Source organism: Cryptomeria japonica, chromosome 2 (assembly GCF_030272615.1).
Source record: "Cryptomeria japonica chromosome 2, Sugi_1.0, whole genome shotgun sequence".
NCBI classification, from domain to species: Eukaryota; Viridiplantae; Streptophyta; class Pinopsida; order Cupressales; family Cupressaceae; genus Cryptomeria; species Cryptomeria japonica.
The window spans coordinates 109,145,073-109,168,336 of NC_081406.1; the positions used below are offsets into that span (position 1 = coordinate 109,145,073).

General features: G+C 34.2%; 2 protein-coding genes and 1 pseudogene across 3 annotated transcripts; 1 reads left to right on the top strand and 2 right to left on the bottom strand.

The window, feature by feature from the left end:
• The first annotated feature begins 262 nt into the window (after positions 1-262).
• Positions 263-3,054, top strand: LOC131054297 (pentatricopeptide repeat-containing protein At3g12770). Its single transcript, XM_057988772.2, has one exon. It carries the CDS (start codon positions 514-516, stop codon positions 2,722-2,724), a length of 2,211 nt encoding a protein of 736 aa, XP_057844755.2. The 5' UTR covers positions 263-513; the 3' UTR covers positions 2,725-3,054.
• Positions 3,055-3,077: 23 nt separating this feature from the next.
• On the bottom strand, positions 3,078-13,399 carry LOC131054296 (receptor-like protein kinase FERONIA; annotated as a pseudogene).
• Positions 13,400-19,217: 5,818 nt separating this feature from the next.
• LOC131054308 (protein MODIFYING WALL LIGNIN-1) lies at positions 19,218-22,974 on the bottom strand. 2 transcript variants are annotated; one of them, XM_057988786.2, is made up of 4 exons: positions 22,682-22,974; positions 22,397-22,505; positions 22,052-22,317; positions 19,218-20,278 (listed from the first exon to the last, which is right to left on the bottom strand). In XM_057988786.2, the coding sequence occupies exons 1-4, from the start codon at positions 22,729-22,731 to the stop codon at positions 19,957-19,959; spliced, it is 747 nt and encodes a 248-aa protein (XP_057844769.2). In that variant the 5' UTR covers positions 22,732-22,974; the 3' UTR covers positions 19,218-19,956. The 2 variants fall into 2 exon arrangements, with proteins under 2 accessions (XP_057844769.2, XP_057844770.2); XM_057988787.2 differs by having other exon boundaries at positions 22,638-22,967.
• Positions 22,975-23,264: the final 290 nt, after the last annotated feature.

A 23,264-nucleotide genomic window follows, 5' to 3' on the forward strand; every position in this document is an offset into this window, starting at 1 on the left:
ACATTAAATCAACAAATATTCATATTAAATCAACAACGGCTAACCTAACCATTAAAAAGCTCCCAGGGATACTCGATCCTTTACCTAGTCCGTATAACATTTCCACCATTTTATTATAAATGAATAGGGATACTCGATCCTTTACCTAGTCCGTATAACATTTCCACCATTTTATTATAAATGAATAGGGATACTCGATCCTTTACCTAGTCCGTATAACATTTCCACCATTTTATTATAAATGAATAGGATTTGACTTGTTGAATGTCTGAACACTACGGGCAGGCTAAGATCAGCATTTTGTCTATTAAAATGCAATCTTGATTCGTTCTGTCTATCATCCTGATGATAAGTTTTATTTCCAGAATTTTGTGGTAAATTCATTGTTATGATCTGTAAAAACCTGTTTTCCTAAGTGATGCGAATGCACGTGAGCTTTAGTTCTCACAAGTCGTCTTGTCCTGTACACTGAGAACTTCACTAAATTTGAATCGTTTATGGCTCTTCCTATAAATGTTTGATGCTTCTTTCCTCCCAAAATGTATGTCTGTAATTTTTTTAGAGTGGAGACTTCTACAGCAATGTCTACTCAAGTTAAGAGTCAGACAGGGCTTCTCTTGCTACATGCATCACATACACACACAAACAAGTTCAAGTGGCGGTGGAAAACATCAATGCAATCCCACTGTTACAGTGGATTCTATGCACTATTTGTCTATCTTGAATTCGAGTACCAACTTAAACACGGTGAAGCAACTTCATGCCCTCACGCTCGTTACACGATACCATCGCAATGTCTTTTTGGAAACCAAATTTGTAAGCAAATATGCCATGTTCGGCTGCCTGGAGAGCGCGCGCCTCATTTTCCACAAATCTTATAAACCTGATGTTTTTCTATACAATGCTATGCTTATAGGTTTATCAAGGAGTGGAAAACCTAGAGAAATCATTTCACTGTATTATCGAATGAGAAAGTCTAATGTACAGCCAGACAATTTCACCTTTCCTGCTGTGTTGAAAGCCTGTGGAGAAATTAGATCGCTCCAAGATGGTAAGGAAATCCATTATCATGTTGTCAAAAGTGGGTTTGAATTGAATTTGTTTGTGGGTGCTGCGCTTATAGATATGTATGTGAAATGCCAGAGTGTAGAGGATGCACGCCAAGTGTTTGAAAATATGCCCACAAGAGATGTCGTCTTATGGACTTCATTGATTGTTGGATACGTTCAGAATGGCTGTGCGAATGAGGGGTTGCAGTTATTTCATCAGATGCGATTGGGAGGTGTGAATCCCGATTCGCTAACAATGGCGAGTGCAATCTCGGCATGTGCCCAATTAGGTGGTCTGAAAGAAGGTAAGCGACTTCATGCATTTGTTATTAGAAATGGATTTGAGTTGGATCTTTCTGTGGGAAATTCCCTTGTAGCAATGTATGCTAAGTGTGGGAGTGTAGATGTTGCACATCAATTGTTTGACATGATGCCTGACAGAAATGAGATCTCATGGAATGCAATGATTGCTGGGTATGCTCAGAATGGACATGCAAAGGAAGCCTTGAGAATATTCAGTCAAATGCTAGAAGCTCACAATATCAAACCTGACTTAGTTACCATGGTGAGCGTGCTTCCAGCTTGTTCTCATTTAGGAGCTTTCCAACAAGGGACATGGATTCATGATTATGTTATTAGAAGCGGGTTTGAGCTAAATGTCTCTGTGGCAACTGCTCTGATTGATATGTATGCTAAATGTGGAAGTGTAGGGCATGCAAGGCAAGTATTTGATAAAATGCCCAAAAGAGATGTTGTATCATGGAGTGCAATGATTTCAGGTTACGGAATGCATGGACATGGTAAGGATGCCCTTTCACTTTTTTCTCGAATGCAGCAAACAGGTATGAAACCAAACGATGTCACCTTCATTTCTGTTCTGTCTGCTTGCAGTCATGCAGGCATGTTGGATGAGGGTTGGCGGTATTTTAGTTCAATGAGTCAAGATTATTGTATCAAACCCAGAGGAGAGCATTATTCCTGCATGGTTGACCTTCTTGGCCGTGCAGGGTTTCTGGATGAAGCACTTGACTTTATCAATAAGATGCCATTAGAACCTCATGTTGGTGTGTGGGGAGCTCTACTTAGTGCCTGTAGGATTTACCGCAATATAGAGTTGGGAGAAGTTGCAGCACGACACCTTATAGAGATAGACCCTGGGCATTCTGCATATTATGTGCTGCTATCTAACATCTATTCTGCAGAAGGCAGGTGGCATGATGTGGCAAAAGTAAGATCAATGATGAGAGATAGGGGTTTGAAAAAGACACCAGGATGCAGCTTCATTGAAGTAAATGCCAAGGTACATGCATTTCTTGTAGGAGACAGATCACATCCCCAATCTGAGAAAATTTATTCAATGTTGGAGGTCTTGTCTGGGCAGATGGCAGAGGCAGGGTATGTACCTAGCACAAATTTTGTATTACATGATGTAGAGGAGGAGGCGAAGGAACATATGCTTGGTACTCACAGTGAAAAGCTGGCAATAATTTTTGGCCTTATAAGCACAAATTCTGGAACTCCTGTTCGCATCACTAAAAACCTCCGTGTGTGTGGGGATTGCCACAATGCCACTAGGTTCATCTCAAAGATTGCCAAGCGAGAAATAATTGTGAGGGATTTAAACCGTTTCCATCATTTTAAGGACGGATTTTGTTCTTGCAATGATTATTGGTGAAATTAGCCAAAGCAAGGAAAATTATTCCAAATTCACACTTTCTTGCCTATAAGATTGTTTCTACTTGTAACAGTTAGAGATTCACAATGTTATCATACAGTAGCACATGATATGATGTTTATTGGCCCTCATTTAAGTGGAAAATTTTAAAAACTTAGTGCATGCTCTCATGTCTGACTGAGTGGGCATTGTGGAAGAGAGGATCTATCGCATCTGATTTGCTGTGCAGAACATTTCATTTTAGGCAAGTTGTTTGTTCATCCAATTTTTCCATATCATCACATTAGATTACACAGAATTTGTATAAAATCCATTTTTGTAGATTTCAAATGCATGGCAAGGTGTGTAAATGTTCAATTGTAATGAATGAAAAAATCCTGTTCCAATTGCAGATCCTCTTGTCCGGACTCTGCCTTTGTCTTATTTCTGCTCAGCAATAATCCTGAGGCAATCTCTACCTCGCCTGGCATTTTGAGATTTATTCAGTGTGAAGAATCTGCAATGTCAATTTTTTACATTTTTTTTTGTCTTCAATTTTATGATAGATTATAAAGTGTGATATGAAATGCTGATGATATATTAAAGCATACAAGATGCTCCTTATAATTTTAAAACATTATCTCTCCCCAATGTTAAATGATGTATTTTATCTTGCACTACATACATCACTATGATAGAGAAATAACAACGCATACCTTCTAAAAATATTCCTTAAATTGGCTCACAAAAGATAATGCATTATTAAACCAATGGATTATGTAAACTAATATGACAACTTAGACTAAAAAATATAAAAGAAACAAATAATAAATTAATAAATATTGAATCATGACGGAAGCATCAGTTACCCTAAATCGATGCATTGATCCTCGGGATGATAAGGTCAAGGTTTAGTTTAAGATAGAAATATTAGATAGAAATCTTCAGTCTATGAGCATGATATGAATCAAGACTAAATTGAGAACCAAGGGTGTATTCTAATTCATATAAGACTAATATACATTCATACAAAATGCATACTTATTGAAAACTTATAATTTGTTTTCATTGCAGTCTCGGTCTCTTGCAGCTGCAAAGCGAATTCTAAATTCTCTAATACATCTACTATACATTGCCCATGAGCACGTTGCTGAGCAAGGCATTTCTCAGCAGCCTCTCTGTAAGCCTTAAGGGACTCGGGATTGATATTACCTTTCAAATAAGGATCTATGATTTGTTCCAATATTCCCTTTCTCTGATAAGGCAAAGCCCAGTTAGCAAGGCTTTCTTCAACTGAAGGGTGAGTGGCAGATCGTACACACGGTACCTCAAACAATACAACACCAAATGAATAAACATCTAATTTTACAGCGAGATGCTTCGTGCAGAAGTATTTGGGATCCAGATATCCAAAGGTGCCTTTCACGGTGGTGCTAATATGTGTATGTTTGTAGTCTTTATGTCTCAATGTATAATTTACTGAGCAGCCCTTGTGTGAAGATAATGAAGAGCTCTAGCAGCTCCAATACAAATCTCTAATTGCTATTTACATTTATGTGTGCTCTCAGTGGTCCCTTGGCCATGTAATCATAAACCAAAACCATCTCATAGTTTTCTTCACAATAACCAATAAGAGAAACTAAATGTCGGTGCCTGAGTTTAGAAAGCATTTCTATTTTTGTTTTAAATTCATAGATGCCTTGCCCTGTTGCTGAGCTCCCTTGCTTAATTGCAACTCTGGTACCACCATTAACCTTACCTCCATAAATTTTTTCAAAACCTCCAACACCAAGGGTTTTTAGACTCATCAAAGTTATTAGTAGCCTCCTAGATCTCAGAAAATATGAAACGCTTGGTGCAAACTGGAAGGTGTAGATGAGACGTGGCCACCAGTGCCACTCTTTCTAGATCATGTGGAAACTTCACTACGACACCGATGAACAAAATAGAGCAAGAATGAGACCCAACACAACAATCCCTGTCATGGCCCCAATCACACGACGCTTGCTGCTCCTGTTCTATGTAATGGGTACTTGATAAGAGTGATGTTAGTTGCCAGGGTTCACATAGACCATTCATATAAAAAGAAGCATTAAATTTTCAAGGTAGAACTGTTTTGTTTTTTTGAACAATTACATTTTAATAGACACAAAGGAGTGGTTGCCGATTGTATTTTTCCTGGGGTGATGGAATTACACGTTAAACTGGAAAAAAAACATGCTTAAAATGTAATACTTACAGGAGTAGACATGGCTCTACTTTTGAGATTGAGAATCCCTAGACTCTTGAGATTAGCTTCACCTAAATTATGGATGCCAAGATTGAAATTGGTAATTGAGCTTGTTTTCCATACCAGACTAATATGGGTTTGGCTGGAACTAAGTATCCATGAAGAAAATATTCTCATCTCCCCACTCTTGTATACAATATTGGTGTTGGTCATGGTCATAGGGTAGCTAATACATGACGTATATAATGGACCAAACTTAGAGGTGAGATTATAAGTTCTCCACACCATTGTTGAATCAAGCATTGAAAAGGCAATGATTTTCTGCGTGCTAATCATTTGTAAGCTCTGTGGGTTTATCTCCCAACCTACACAACCCCCAAAGTAGTAGGGGCAACCTTGAAAGTTGTATCTAAGTGACCTGTCCCATTGTCTACATGGTAGCTGGAGGAAAATGTAGCTCTTAAAGAAGGTAACCCTCTACATTTTCATTCCAACCAAACAAGAGCACGACATATCCCAATAAGAAGAATAGGGAATACCACATCGTTGAAGTTGAAAAAATTTTCTACCTTCAAATCTCTATTCGTATCAGCTTTTACTAAAAAGTGTCTAGATTATAATTCCTAATGGACTAGCAGCCCATGTGTGAAGATAATGAAGACGTCTTGTAGCTCCAATTCAGATCTATTGCCAATGTTTCCAGGACAAAGGAATCAAATTGCTATTTCCATATATGTGTCCTCTTAGTGGTCCCTTGGCCATGCAATATAAACCAAAATCATCTCACAATTTTCTTCATAATAAACACTAGCTTAAACGTTAGCAACAAGTCCATTTTCTGCATATCGTACAATTAAATCGTTTATTAACTGCACTCGCTGAGCAGTAATTAATATGTTAGTCTGGCTCATGGCCTCTACCCGATTCACGTTCAACACAACACAAAATTTTTAATCTCTAAGTTTGAAGCTATCAAAATGAATAGTTTTGACAATACTTGTTCATAAAATCTTATATATAACATAGACAACCCCTGCTAGGATAACGATCTCCCATTTACAATTTTAGACATTAAATTAGTTTTAAAATGACAAAATTCTAGAATTCGTAACTATCCGTAGTCATAGCATAATAAATCGCTTCTTCAAAATTTGCAATTCTGAAATAAGTAAAATTTATTTAGTGAATCTTTGAAGTGCATCACATTGGTTCTCCATTCTTCTTGATGTACCATAATCAAAGAGCTCGCATTGTGTCCACCCTTGAGGCACAAGCTTTTCCCCTTAGAGCCCTCTGAAGGGAAATAAGATAACTTAGGGCTTCCTTTCTCTATTTTTATGGTACCGTGTGCATGATCCTCTTTATTTATGAAATGGAAAATACCTAGAAACATGCAGCTCCACACGTGGAAGCCACTAACAGTTTAGGTTGTGACAATAGAACAACGATAGATTATTTGTCCTAAAGCTAAAAACTAGCAATTGCACTTTGGTGTGCAATGGGTATGCCGAATAAGTGTGGAGGGTCAATTAGAAAAAAAGGGTCCATTTCTTGCATACATTTATGCAATACATGACATCAATTGGTAGGCCATTTAGCAAATGATGTTTTTTTGTGAAAAAGGTATCAATGGAGAAGTGATAGCTTCAAATCAACTATGCATCCTCTTACAAGGACTGAAATGCAATTGAAGCAAAACCTCTAAATGAGAAAGTTAATTAGGCTCCATTACCAATAAGCTCTCAGAGAGAGAGAGAGATGCGCAAGGATTTTTAGTATCGATTCTATCTACATGTTAATTTTTCATTAGCTTGACAGATTCCAAGGACAATTGCGTATATATTTTGTGCATATTTTACGATCATAGAAATCCATGACAAGATGTCTATAAGAAATTCTACTAAGCAATTTTCTCCCACATAATTGGATCACTTTAACTATAATAAAGATTATTTCTCTACTTAGAAAATAATATTAAATTAATCTATAAATTATGATGTAATATTAAATAAAATTTTAATGATGTTTATTATAAATTATATATTATAATATAATAATGAGTAAAACCTTAAAAATAAAAATAATTATAGTTTATTTAGTGTATAATTATAATTCATGGGATCAATTTGTAGCCCATCTAACAAATGATGTTGTTTGTTCAAATAATGTCTTAATGAAGAAATGATAGCTTGAAAATAATTATGCATCCATTTATAGGGTTCTAAATATGAAAGAAAATCCTCTTGTAGCTAGGAAATCGGAAATCATCACAAGCAAATTCAATACAGTAATCTAGCTCAATCACGAAAGCACAAATGCAATGATCAATCCTAATTACATCCAATAGAGAAAGGGGAATAAAACATTCAAATGCAAATGCAAACCAACGCAAACGTGAATGTCTCCTCCAGAAATCTCCATTGTCCTTCTTTCTTCTTCAAATAGCTTTGTTGTGGATCTCACCTACAAATGCATACACATGAGATGAAAGCAAGTAGATAAGATAGTAGCGCAAGAATACTCGAAGCGTGATTGATTCGACAAAGTGATTCGAAAAAGTGATTAGTTGAGGGATCAGGGGCTTTGATTGAAGAAATTCATCCAATTTATAGACAAATTGGAGAAAAGACAAGATTAGCATGAAATTGATATTTAGGCATTTCAAAAATGGCAAAATTGAGTGGAAAGAAGAAGGTTATGACACCTTCTATGTCATGAATAATGACATATTGCCAATGCAAAGGTTAGAAGACTAGAGGCTTATGACATCTTGCTATGCCAAAAGTATGACGCATGAGAAATTCATGCTTCCACCAAAGCACAAAAATAGGGAGAGACTAGAGAAAATTAATTAGGTGGAAATTAAATTTGACAAATTAGAAAATAGGTGGAAATTAAGAATTAGGAAAATTAGAAAATTAGGAAATTAGAAAAATAAGAAATGATGAAATTAGAAAATTGATGCAAATTAGGTAAATTAATTAATAATTTCTCATTCATTAATTAATTTACAAAAATAGGAGGAATTAATTAGCCAATTAAATAAACATTTAATTGTGACAAGAAGACTTAGGATAAATAAATAAATTATTTAACCTAGAGGGAAAATGACAAACAAGATATTATGAATAAATCATAAAACCTTAGAAGATGAATTAGAAATGTAAGGACGACAATTAGGTCTTAATATAAAATTGATTTGATGTTGATTCAATTTAATCATGATTCTGACTTGATAAATGATTTGATTGATAAACAATTGAAATTGGTTGACAAATTGACCAATATTGATAAAGAGACCAAATTGATATGCGCCAATTGACATAATTGAAGAGGACAAGGATCGATGACAAATCGGTCGCAAAATTGACGAGATTGACAAGGACAAGGATCGACCAAAATCATGACTAAAGATTGCTATCGACAAGACCTAATTCGAAAGCGAGAAAAATGAAGAATATAGAAGAAGGACTTGATGCTCGCAAATGATAAAGACCAAGTACGCAACATAGAAGAAATGTTAATGCGACGCAAAAACCCTAAAATAAGGCAATGCGTAAATATTAAAGTATGACTCCACAAGCGTTGACCATTTTTAGGTGTCTACACCTCTAAATCAGGATCCATTATCAACAATCTCATATTATGTTTGTAATAGAGAGAGAGAGAGAGAGAGAGAGAGAGAGAGAGAGAGAGAGAGAGAGAGAGCAATCAATAAATAGATAGAGGGAGAGATGAAAGAAGAAAAATAGAGGGATAGAGATAAAAAGGTAAAGAGATATTGATAGAAAGGTATAGAGAGGGAGATGGATGGTTATAGAGAGGGAACATGTCTAGATATAGAGGGGGAGAGAGGGCGATAGAGGTAGAGATGAAGATAGAGAAAGACAGGAAGATTGGGATAAATAAATAAAGATAGAGAGGGGTAGAGGGGGAAATAAAGACAACAAGAGATAGTGAGATAGAGAAGAAGATGTAGAGAGAGATATAAAGGAAGAGGGAGAAGGAGAAATGGAGAAAGATTTAAACACAGATAGAGATATAAGAAGATATTGAGAGAGAGAGAGAGAGAGAGAGAGAGAGAGAGAGAGAGAGAGAGAGAGAGAGAGAGAGAGAGAGAGAGAGAGACGAAGAGAGGGATATAATTATCTTTTCAAAATTTATATGTTTTTAATTAACCAAATTCACTAGCACTTATCACGAGTCTTGGAAACAATGACTCCATATATAGTATACATTACACTACGATAAATCGTACTCCATGAGATGTGATCACATTCTTCTTTTTTCATATGGGTAAATTATTTATGGGTGTCCAACAATCTTCTATGCTTGACTTACATGTAAACAACCTTAATTTTAACAAGTCACTATTATTTTCTTGTTCATGATTATAATTCGTTCACTTTGTTGTAATGAGGGATAGACTAGTTGAAAGGTGTTTACCAAAACAATATTTTATATATTATATATTAATACATATATAATATATGTATGCATTTAACATCTAATATGACATATTAATGTACATGTAATATTTATTATATATTAGATAAAAAAATAAATTTAATTATATATTCATTATATAATATTTATATGTATTTAGTATCTACATATATTTAATATAAAAAACTAAAACTAAATAAATATTATAAAAGAACAAGTGTTTATCACAACAATGTTTAATATTTAATAAGAAAATTAAATAAATATTGTACAAATAATTTTTTTTTATTCTTTAATTTAATATTGATTTTACAATACATATTAATATATTATATATCTATATAATTATAATTACATCTATTAACTTAAAATTAAAATGGACATCTTTTTAGGCATATTTAAGGCTGGTGTAATATTGTCTGGAAGGAAATTTTGGAGTTTGCCAAATTTTTAATCCTAATAATAAAAAAAATAAAATTGAAATGTTATCACTTGTGTTGAAAGATGGAAAAGGTACTTTCATGACATATGATTAAGATAGGTCTATGATGTCCCATGCTATAATTTTGTAATATATTAAGCAATACCTGTACAGTGGCATATATGAATTTTTAGACATCAAATTGAATTTGGTCCGACATTTGTGAAATCTAGGATTTCTTATGCCAAAATATAAATTAGATTTGAAAAAGGCAATAAATGTATGGGATTATTTAAAACAGTGAATGTTGTGCATTTCCCCATGAGAAATGGTGAAGTGGAGCGACGGGGTTAATGTTGTGTACGGTGAATGGTGGATGACAGTAAAGGAATTGACACACATTCCAACCTTGTATGCATGAGATACAAAAATGAGCGCACAACATATGAGCAGAAATGAGAAAATGATGAACAAAACCCTATGAAACCCTGATTACCTTTCTTCATATATGCGCATTTAGTAATGCATCGAGAGAGGTAAAAAATACCAAAATAAAAAATTTATCAACGGCGGTAGACGTCCCAATAGTCTTGCATGCCTTTAGATAAATACACATCATTGATTTTATATTTAAGGTCGTCCATTTCATAGAATGAGATACCTTCGGCGTAATTATGGATTAAAGTCCAACTACCTACAAAGTACACATATTATTTGATTGTGGAATATCAATTAGGAATTTTTATTTTTTTTGCATACATTTGTGCTATAAAAGATATCAATTGGTAGCGTATTTAGCAAACAACGTAGTTTGTGCAACAAAGTTCTAAATGGAGAAGTGATAACTTCAAATCAATTATACATCCACTTACAAGGATCAAAACATTATTAAAACAAAACCATTGAATCAAGAAGATAACTAGGTTCCATTACCAATATGATCAAGTTATATGTGTGTGTGTGTGTGTGTGTGTGTGTGTGTGTGTGTGTGAGAGAGAGAGAGAGAGAGAGAGAGAGAGAGAGAGAGAGAGAGAGAGAGAGAGAGAGAGAGAGAGAGAGAGAGAGAGAGAGAGAGAGATGGAAGAGATAAATATATGTTTGAAATAGTTTATGTCCAATTAATAGGCTCTTTTATTGAACCCATTGTGTAGTTAGATTTGAATGTAAACCATGTTTGTAAGTTTGAAGAATGTGAGCATATATTGTATGGTACCAATTCACATGTGATCTAGGTATGTAAATATTGAGAATGTAGGTAAGTTTTGATACCAATTATCAATTACATTTAATTGTAAGACATGATTACAAATCTTAGTAATGTTGGTCAAGTTGTAGTGTATCAATTATGACATACATTTTATCATATGATCTACACGTACAAACTTTAAGACATGGAACATAGTGTATGTTACCAAATTATATGTACTATGTGTTTAAAAAATTGTGAGTGTGACAAAAGTTGTTTGGTATTGATGACAAGTTATATTTGACCATGTTCCATGTCAACAAACCTTTAATATTTTATTGTGATCCGCAATTAGAGATTTTAAGTATGTTAAGTGAACTATCATCTACTAGTTATGAGCTACCTTTGATTGTGATCAATATTTACAAATCTAAAGAACTTTACATAAATTGCATGTTATTGATTGTTTATTGCATTCAACATTGGTCCATGTTTATAAATATTAAGAATGTTGGGCGGGTTTTAGTTTATCAACAACATGAATTGATTTTTTTAAATGTTACTCAAGTTTTTTCATACAATCATTAAATATATTATGTTATTATGTCTTTAATATTAAATTTAAAAAATATAATTAACATTTACTGCTAGATGAAAATATACTAATTTGTAGGAAGTGAGTTTATTAATCAATATATTATACAATTTATAAAATTATCATAATATAAATAATATTATTATTTTGTATAATTTCACAATAAATATATTCAAAATAGAAACAATCTATTATATTACAACACACAAAAGATAGAATACTTATTTTTTTTAAATTAAATCTTTTTAATAAACTCTCAATCTCTAGTACACCCTATATATGCCTCATAACTTGGATCCACCCTCATTTCATCTTTTAATTTAAAAAGTCTCTCTCTTTTGTAAACGTAGGTCCATGAAGTATACAAAGTTTGATTTGGTACATGGTAGAGGTGAATGCCTACAAGACTTGATGTAGTGGGTCAGCTCATATAAACGCTATGAAATGTCGAAAATGTTGAAGCATTTTTCCAAACGCAATACAAAGATCATCACTTCAACCGAGGCATGTCGTGTCATGCTGTCACTAATGCTGAGGAGTAAAAAATGACAATGAAAAAGGACAAATTCTCTGGAAACAAAATTTTAATAATAATATCTTCTATATGGAAGCGCATGTAGGACTATGCGAAAATAGCTTTGCACGCAAAACATTTTCGGGAATGTAAAACTGGGAATAAAAAACAATAAAGAAAATTAGTCTGAAAGAAAAAAAAAAAAGATGAAAAACTATGAACGGACACGATGCATTGTATCGTCTTGCATCTATTTTCAACCAATGCTTATCGTCGATTGCAATAAATTAGCTTGTCCATTCTCAAATAAGAGACGCCTTCGGCATAATTATAAAAGGTAATTTATATATGCTATTCAAATAAGATTATGTTGACATGGCCACATATCATTCTATTTAACAGTTTTTATTTTTAAATACATTTTTTAAGTTTAAATTTAAATTTAAATTTTAGTTTTAATTTTAAATTGTAATATACTTTTTTTTTATGACACTAAAGGTCTACCTATTACACTCGCATATGGATGCAAAAACTTCACCAATAAAAGCTATAAGCATTTAATTTGAGTGCATGAAAAACAAAAAAATATTTTATTATTATTTTTATTACAAGATTAGTATGTTTTTTATTATAGGTAAAAGAGGTTTTGAAGGGACCCTAAAACCTTTTACAACAAACAACTACCTAAAAGATAAACATAAAAAAACCAACAACAAATTAATAGCAAAACATTAGCACTAACAGCAAAACACCAATAGAAAAAACTGAGACAAGGAGAACAAACCTTATTGTAATTCCTTCAAAATAAATACAACTTCTAAATCTTTTTGGATTAGGCAATTGTGGAGGTTGAACACCTCTTGAATCACCTTCTTATGATTGTCTTTAGCTTTGAATTGGTTGCGGGTTCTAGTCGAAGGCTATATTCGATAGTCCATGTCCTTACCTTTATCATTACTAGCATTATTTCTAGTAGCTCCACCTTTATTGTTACTGATATCACTAGAATTAGTCCCGCTACATTTACCTTTCTTATTCTTGTCCTCGTGCTTCAATTTCTTGACCTGATCGTGAAGCACCTTGAGGCCATCAACATTGTTTTGAATATAAGATTTTCTAACATTTGCCATCATTTCTAATTTCTGATGGACTTTAAGAATGTTATCCTCCAACATTTTGATCCTACTTTCATAATCAGTTCTTAAAGTATTGAAATCCTTTGCCACCTCCTCCAAAATGGATAACATTTTCGAGTTATCCTTCTTGCTTTTATCATTCTTGAGGCCACCATCCAATTTGTCCATCTTGCACTTTCTCTCTGATGAGATTGATTTCATTGAAGAGCCATTTAGAAAGACTAAGATGGCCCATAGTTCCCTCCTTTGCAAGATCAATAATGTTATCAATATGTCCCTTGGGTAAGTGCACCAAGATGGTGTGCAAAAAAGGGGTATAAGTGGACACCTTTTTTCTGAAATCAACTAAACCTGAACTTCGAGGAGCGATTTGAGACTCGTCCACTCAAAATATGAAGACACCCAAAGAACAAAGATTGTAGTACTCTGAATCTAGTTTCCAAACTACTATTTTTTTTCAAAATTGGATAAGATTAAGGGGGTCAAATCCTTCGCACACGAATAACAGTTCCTGACTTTTTCTGAAAAAACATAACATAGTGTTTGGTGTGCGCATAAAAAAATTTATAGTTAGATTTATTATTTTGACAAATCCTTTGGTAGAAAAATAGTTAAGAGTGAGCACTAGAAGTTGTGTATTTTTTTGTAATTTTTTGTTGAGTATTTTTTTTAATGATTATTCGATATAGGCACATCCTGAAAATTAGATGCTTGTTCATGCATGAAGCATAACTTGCATCAAAATAATCGAAAATGCATTTTTCTTTTAAAAGTGTAAAGAATCAAGTGCACTACAATATTAAAATATATAATTTGTTTTAAATTTGGATAAGTAGAACAAAAGTTATTAAAAAAATGGTACACATATGTCTTTGAGAACTATGGAGACACTGGTAAAAATAAATAAATTTTAATATCTTAGTGTTGTCCAAAGATTAAAAAAATTATATGATTAGAAAGCTCAAAAGACATGTGAAATTATGGTGGTAATTTTACAAATACCCAGTTGATGAAGTGTACACTTGATGACGACAAAGTTGATAAAACAATTTGATAAAAAAATACATGTAAGAGAGGAGCGAAATGGAGGTTTGAAATGGAGGGAAATCAAACCCCTAAGTCTTAGCCTTGTCATCCAAGGCTATTAGCGAGCCTAAACACGCTAAAACACGAATGAGATTTTTAAAATAAAAGCGCGCACAAGTTTTTAAATATAAAAGTCCATTTGCGTTTTTTAGACCAAAAAACTCGTACGAGTTATGTTGACACAAAAACATTCCAATATATAGAACTAGATATGTATGTATATAATATGTGTATACATATGCATATAATATGTCTATGTCTATATGTATATAATATGTGTATGTATATGTATATAATGCGTATGTATATATGTATGTAAAATACATACATACATACATACATACATACATATATATATATATATATAGTCTCTCAATATCTTAGTAGATTGTATTCTCTCTCTCTCTCTCTCTCTCTCTCTCTCTCTCTCTCTCTCTCTCTCTCTCTCTCTCTCTCTCTCTCTCCTTGCGACCCCACGTGACCCCTAACAACACCATATAAGGTCCCTTAGCACCCCATATGACCACTTAGGACTATATGATGTCCTAAGGGGTCATATGATGTTCTAACACATGTGTGGCCCCATTAGCACCCCACATGACCCCCAACGACACCATATGACCCCTTAGGACCATATGATGTTCTAAGGGGTCATATGGTGTTGTAACACATGTGTGGCCCCTTAGTACCCCACATGACCCCTAACGACACCATATGACCCCTTAGCACACCACATGACCCCTTAAGAGCATATGATGTCCTAAGGGGTCATATGGTGTCCTAAGGGGTCATGTGGTGTTGTAACACATGTGTGGCCCAATGAGGACCCCACATGACCCCTAACAACATCATGTGACCCCTTAGTACACCACATGACCCCTTAGGAGCATATGATGTCCTAAGGGGTCATATGGTGTGCTAAGGGGTCATATGGTGTTGTAACACATGTGTGGCCCCTTAGGACCCCACATGACCCCTAACAACATCATGTGACCCCTTGGCACACCATATGGCCCCTTAGGACCATATAATGTCCTAAGGGGTCCTATGGTGTCCTAAGGGGTCATATAGTGTTGTAACACATGTGTGGCCCCTTAGGACCCCACATGACCCCTAACAACACCATATGACCCCTTAGCACACCATATGGCCCCTTAGGACCATATGGTGTCCTAAGGGGTCATATGGTGTCCTAAGGGGTCATATGGTGTTGTAATACGTTGTAATACGTGTGGCCCCATTAAAACCCCACATGACCCTTAACTACACCATATGACCCCTTAGCACACCACATGACCCCTTAGGACCATATGATGTCCTAAGGGGTCGTATGGTGTCCTAATGGGTCATATGGTGTTCTAACACGTGTGGCCCCATTAGGACCCCACAAGATCCCTAACAACACCATATGACCCTTAGGGAACGCTAAATGCATTGCATACAAGTCCATGCTACTAGTCTAATTTTATTAAAGCAAAACATGTACATTCTTTTCTTACTAAACATAATGCATACGTGTTTTTTATTTTCAAAAACCAGTACACGTTTTTATGTTTTAAAAAATACAAACACGTTTTTGTTTTAAAAAACTCATACTCATTTTTACTTTAAAGAACATGTATGCATTTTGCCTTGTACTTAGGCTTGAATAGCAAGGTTGAGGCTTGGGATCCTGTTTACCCTCCTTTTTACGTGTTTTCTTCTTCCAATCTAATTTCTCAACTTCATCGTCATCAGGTTAGATGTTACCAAGTGGGTATTTCTAAAATTGCCACCATAATTTCACACATCTTCTGAGCTTTCTAACCATATAATTTTTTTAAAAATTGAACAATATTAACACATTAATCTTGAATTTCTTTTACCAGTGTCTCCATAGTTTTCAAAGACATATCTGTACCATTTTTTTAATAAATTTTGATCTATTTATCCAAAAAAAAATTAAAAATATATATTATTGTATTGCACTTAATTCTTTACACTTAAAAAATAAATTGTATTTTCGAATATTTTGGTGCAAGTTATGTTTCGCACACGAACAGGTACCTGATTTTTAGGATGTGCTTGTTTCGAATAATCATAAAAATAAAATTAAAAAATACTCAACATAAAATTACAAAAAAAAATACATAACTTCTAGTGCTCACTCTTAGATATATTTCTACCATAGGATTTGTCAAAATACTAAATCTAACTATGACTTTTTTGATGCGCACGCCAAACACTATGTTATGTTTTTCAGAATAAATCAAGAACTATTTTTATTGCACTAAGGATTTGACCCCCTTAATCTTATCCAATTTTGAAAAAAATTATTAGTTTGGAAACTAGATTCAGAGTACTACAATATTTGTTCTTTGAGTATCTTCATATTTTGAGTGGACGTGTCTCAAATTGTTCCTCCAAGTCAGGTTTTAGCTAATTTCAGAAGAAAAAAAAAGGTGTCCACTTATACCCCCCTTGTTGCACACCATCTTGGTGCACTTACCCACTCTTAAAGAGTGAATTCATGGTCTTACAAAGAGATGATTGTATGGCAGCGGTCCTGGCACGACATACACTGGGATGGGCATAGTAACATGACCCAACCTTAAAACTAAAATCACAATGCCCAAGGCTTGTTTACCAGTGTTATCGAACCTTCAAATGAACAAAGAAGAAGCTACAAGTGAAGTTGGATCAACCTTGATTTTAGGCGATAAATCTAAACTACAAACATTGAGTACCAAACTTACAGTATCAATCAAAGTATGCCCGATGCCAATATTATTCATATATACTATTATCATAAAGGAATTATATGCATACTTTTGTACTTATATAGGTGTAAGATCATGTAAATAGAATGTAATATTCAATGTATCTACATGAATATGTTTAATCAATGCATTTACATTTGTCAGTCTAATGAGAGAATCTTTTGCAACACTTCCTAAAGCATATCTTGATAAACTGGAGTAGTCTGAAGCAATTCCCAAAGTGAGATCTTAATAGGAGTAATGTGGAGTTGGGATAAGATCATATTCACTTTGGTACTTGGCTACAATTTAAGTGCTTAAGGAAGATCAAGTCGAGAAGGTGATAGAGAAGTTGGTTGATCAACATTTTGCCTATTCCTTCAAGTATTATAAGTATGGGCTATCGTCCTATAAGAAGAAGCCAAGTAGATTGTGTATATTTCAAGAGAAGGTCTTGTGGGTGAATTTGAAAGGAACACTATGAATATGGATTAATTTCTTTGGAGAAGGACTAGATGAAGTCACATAAGTAACTAGTCTCTTACTCCTACTAGGGGCAGTAGGGACTATGATTACATTAATGAACTTCTCGTTCTATGAAGAAGAACATTCTAATCAAAAAGTTTGTGTAACAATTTTTTTACTAGAAGGAAATACCTCAAGGAAATCATCTAGGGCATCTTCTAGCATATCAAAATATTACTTTAAAAATACACTATCAAAAAACATTAAAACTTTGAATAAAGAATACTTGTCTTATCAGATTAAATTGATACGAAGTTTAAAGAGGGGATAAATTGAAATTGCTTAATTATGTTGATATATAAAAAGATACAATATTTAAACTATAGAAATAGAAATAGGAATTGTAGAGTTTAGAGACTTTGTCACCAAATGGGTTAGCTTTTGGCCATGGATGGCAACACATCGTACGAATGTTTGCACACTTGTGTTGTTGTCTTGATCAAAATAGCTAGTAACTTCCCAATAAGAAGAATATAGTCCATTAGATCTTCAAACCTACACACAAGAGGAGAAAAAATGTTGGGGGCTCTATAGGAGTTTGCCTCAGTCAAACCCACGTCTTTGGTCTTTCAACCTCTATCGATAGCTGCAACAAGATTGGAAATAGACAAGCCAAGTCAAATTTATAAAATTAAATAGATGTATGATAGAAACAAACCCCGTTGTGGAGAACCCCTATCACACTAACTAAAAGACATATAGACAATATTGCAAATACAATGAGCAAGAGAAACAATATAATAGACATAACATGCTTGTAGACGAGAGGAGTCTTGACTACTATAAGTGCTTGAGATACAAGAGTTTTTTGACAATTTTTTGTTATGTGAGAGAAGGAGAGAGTGGAGGTAAGAAGTGTTCAAGAGCTTCCAAAAAGTTGTGAGAATGAGGAAAATATTGGGTTTCACTCAGTTGAATGGGAAGGAGGAGTTTTTATAGATAGTTTTGTTGCTATGATACACGTCAAGGACAAACTACGTGAAATATTCTTCTTTGAAATTCGAAAAGTACCCCGATGTTAGCATGCCATGTAGACATCTACTCGTCATTTTATCGTCTGACCAAATTCTTCTGATATTCAAACCATAGGCTACAAATGCTTCATCATTATCACCTATAAGGTTGAGATCATGAAATTTTGATCATAGGCTTTTCATAAATGGCACATGCACAATACATAAGTGTGAAATCATTGAATGCAATTTCTAACATTACAGAAGCTTGTGACCTATCAAAGTATTTTTAAATACCTCGGATCGACACAAAAATCCTATAAGTACAAAAGAAGATATTACTGTTTAGAAATTCATTTACCTAAAAATTTATAAGACATAATCTAGATAACATTAAATATCAAGTTTATGGGTACAAATCAAAGTTGCAACTATGAATTAGAGCCTATAAAACAAACTTAACTAAACATAGAAGAATATTTTGGTTCTATTCCACATAAATGAATATGTTGAGCATTTTCAAATTCTGAGACACATAAATCTCATTGTCTTCATTAAACATTAATCATTATTTGATTACAAAATTAAACAAACTATCTTTTCATTTATTATTACTATTTATAACATGATTGTACTTTCTATTAAAATTTATCAAACTCAATCCATTTTATTTCACTCCTATGCTACACATTATATTCATAAATTATTTATATTTAATCATATTTATTTACTAATTAATCGAATTAAAAAGTGAAAACTATAAACAAACCAACCGGAGTTTTCCTTTTTAATAGACATTAATACTAACCTATTGGCTCATGTCCTCTGAATAAAAATTTCCCTATCAAACTAAAATAACCATCATCCCAAAAGAAAAATATTACAATGAACTTGTCATTGCTTCCCGAAGCCTCCATTTTACTGATGGATAGAAGCCCAAAATAAGTACTGAAAACTGAGGAGTTGATGTATTTGTGACTTGATCCTCCAACTGAAATCTGCCTCTTGCTCAAATTACACTTCTTTCCATTCACTCTGCAAATGCCATTTTTCATCATTATGGTTTTGCCTCATTGACTTTCTCCAAAACAATGATCTATTCCCTGACAACTCAGAAGTGTTTGAATCTACCATTGTGTACAGAGTAGAAATTCAGGCAAGGTCAAGGATTTTGGAATTGAGTTTGTATGATGGTAGAAGGCACAAACAAAAGATTTTCAAATCCCATTCAGGTTTTTTGGGAAAAAATAGCTAAACTGTCTTGACTGGTACAATGGATAAAAAATATGAAAAGACCCATGGATAAGGATTTGCAGATAAACCAAGTGGACATAACTTGTTTTGAAGTTTAGATGTAGAAGCTATTAGCAAGAATGTTCAATATGGCTCCAAAATTGCACTAAATCAAAGCCCAGTGGGATGATCATTTCTGCAGGTCACCAGAAAAGGTAGGATGTTGTTGTATGGATGGTGATGGAGGCGAAGTTGGTGTGTAGTGAATGGTGAGCTCCATAATCTCTCTGCGTACATTGTCTTCTTCCTCCTGCAATCTCTCTGTCTGTACTGCACTAGCATAGAATGCAACTCCCATACAAGTTGCAAACAGCCCAAATACTCCTGCTGCTGCAAACACTCCTTCTCTCACCACTGTACATTTATATCTTACCACATTCTGTCTTTCTGTATGCCCTGCTTCCACTGCAATTCCAATGATCAGAAGCACAGCTGCCACTGCAAAAGATATCCTGAATCCACACTCCCAACAACACAAAATGAGCACACAAAGTCTCAGGAAAATGTAGTAGAAGCCGTCCATGGGCTAATGGCAAACAAAAGTGTAAGTTACACAAGCAGAAGATATTAACTCAAGAGCTTCCTTATAGTAATAAATTGTATTCGACATAAAAGACATTAAGGTCTCATAGTTATGTTAATATGCTTAATGGTTCTGGATTGTAACTGTGTTTTATCTTTTTCAATCAATATTTCGGATCGTCCATCATCAGAATAATAAACTAAAAAGAAAAAAACAAATTTGTATCAAAAGTATAAATGACATAAGGAAAGTTTTGAGAAAATTTGTTTTTGAGAGGAAGATGATTCTAAAATTTCAATCTAGTAGAGCCAGGTTAATTGTTTTATCCTTGTGATGCAGAGGATCCCCTAAAATCAATTTAAGAGAAAAATCTTCTAGGGGGATATTTTGGGCTGAAGCTGAAGAGGAAGGACCAAATTTCAACCGAGAGCCTTGCTGCTCCTATTATCATTACGGTGCAGGGGTTTCCTTGAAGTTCATTAGCAAAATCCTCTAGGATGGGTCAGATGTTTAAATCTGTTTGACAATTTCAGAGAATTGATTCATTTTTTCTTGTTCATTCCCATGATAAATCAGAGTTTGAAAAAAAAAATCCACAAACATTCAAGCTAATTTTATTTTATAAAACGGATCACAAGGATTTGAAAAAAAAAACTTTAAGCATTGGGAGAGATTGTTAAGATTATCGTAGATGAGCTAGAAAACTCATTTACCGTTGTAAATCTCAAAAACCACTGTTGCAACAGAAGTTTAGGGAAGTCCTCGTAGGAGTACAGCAAGGAGGGATATACAGCAGAAACAATGGAGATTGCAGATCAGAAACACCAAAACCTAAAGCCAACTGATAAAAACCACGCACCAGTATCATACACCCAGAGGAAAAACCATTTTGTAATGTACACTGACAAGGATGAGACCGTTGATCTTTTACTCTTCAGAGTACTTCCCCATTTCCTGTACGATTGGGGTATTTGGAATCCCAACCCTGTAGGATATAATCTCCAATAAAAAAGCACTAACTCTGCTTGATTATAAGCCTGATTGTGAATCTGAGCCTTTAGAAACTACACCTAAAACTCTTCTCTAATCGAAGTGTATCCACTTGATTAGAAGATTGTTTGCATGCTTGTATAGATTTTTAATTAATTTAAATTCTTCTTTACTTCGGCAAATTGTGTACGCGAAGGAAGAATAAACTGTCCACCATTTTCTTAAGATTGTTTTCATAATCACCCCACTTAAATTGGGAACTGCCTATGCAGTCATATTTCGCCAGAAATATAAGGGACACATCTTCTGATACACTTTTTCATACATATATTTCGATGAAATATATGACTGCATAGCTGCTCCTGTTAAATTGGATGGTTGAGCCATTCAAAAACATTGCCAGTGATCACAACTTTTTACCCCGATTCAAATGATAGGGAGAATTCAAGGTATGATCACAGTTATAAAATTAGTCCTAATGACAGTTGATCTTCCATATAAAAAACAAAGAATTGTTTCCATTAATGTCCACCTTTCAAAGATTCTAAACATTTCAGCATAATCATGTTACTGCTTAGTGTTCCATTTAAGAATTGAAGGAAGTTTTACCAGTTCTTAACAAAAAGGTTATGTAATGAAAGACAAGATTTAATATAGGACAATTAGTTATCACTTTGCATAAGGGTAAGATGTAAAACTCTGCAATACCAACCATGAGAGAACAAAGGAGGCCAGAGCCTGCCATCTGAAGATAGTGTAATGGTTAGAATCAGATTCTGTCCATGCCGCCAATGGACGAAATGTATCAGTTGCAGAAGCAGTACAGAGGGCCATCCACATATATGCTTGGCCTATACCCATTGCCACCCCCATAGCCAACATTGACCCCACCCCACTGACAAGAGCTGACCTACCACTGTCAACATACATGCACCTTACATAACCCCCACTTCCCACCTCCCCTGTAATCCACACAGTCTGCAATTTCCACAAACACCCATCAATTCAGTCAGCCTTAATTCCACATACAAATCATGAACATCAAGAATTCTCATACCTCTGTTTTGGTGATCTCTGCAAGCAGCCCAAATACAAATGCCAGGAGGCCCAAAAGAGTGCAGATAATCATGACCCATGTCCCCAATTTGCTGCCAATAGATCTGCAACTGCGGTCAATGGCCAGATCGGCATGAGTCACAGCCATACTGCAATCAATTGAGGCATTTCATCGACATTGATGATCATATATTACACAATTAAAGAGTATTCGATATGATTCACCGCATAAATGGCTGTACATTTTGGAGATTGTATTAAAGGGAATCAAAGATTTTGGACTCACGCGCCAAATCTCCTTGAAGTCCAAAAGGCTGGCGGCAAAAACTGTAGCATTACAATATGTGTCGCCGGCTATAACAGATCAAGATGACAAGGAGGCTCACAAAATGACAATATGTTGACTGAGTAATCTATTTTGGATTACAATCAGATTATGGGGATGTCGCTTTAGATTTTTTTGGCAGTTTTGAATTGTTATATAAGGGTTGTGGACTAGCTTTTTACAATGTAAACCAGTCGTATGGTAATGAAAAAAATGTACATTCGACTACAAATCTGAACCAGATCGAATACAGATCATTCCATTATTCCACCCTTCGCACATGGGCCTAGGTTGTGACAGGAAGTGTGTGAAATTTTGGATATTGTTTTGGAAATTATGTACTGAATATATATGATTTATGAGTACAATCAATAAATTTTGTTTTATTTTTAAAAATGTATTGAAAATATATGATTTATAGTAATAATGTATCATATGTGTGTTGTTTTATAAATAAAAAAATTCTTGCCTTTTTAAAATTATGTAAACTTTTTAAGTTCAAAAATACATAAATGTTTATATTTTCATTATTAAATTTCTTTTA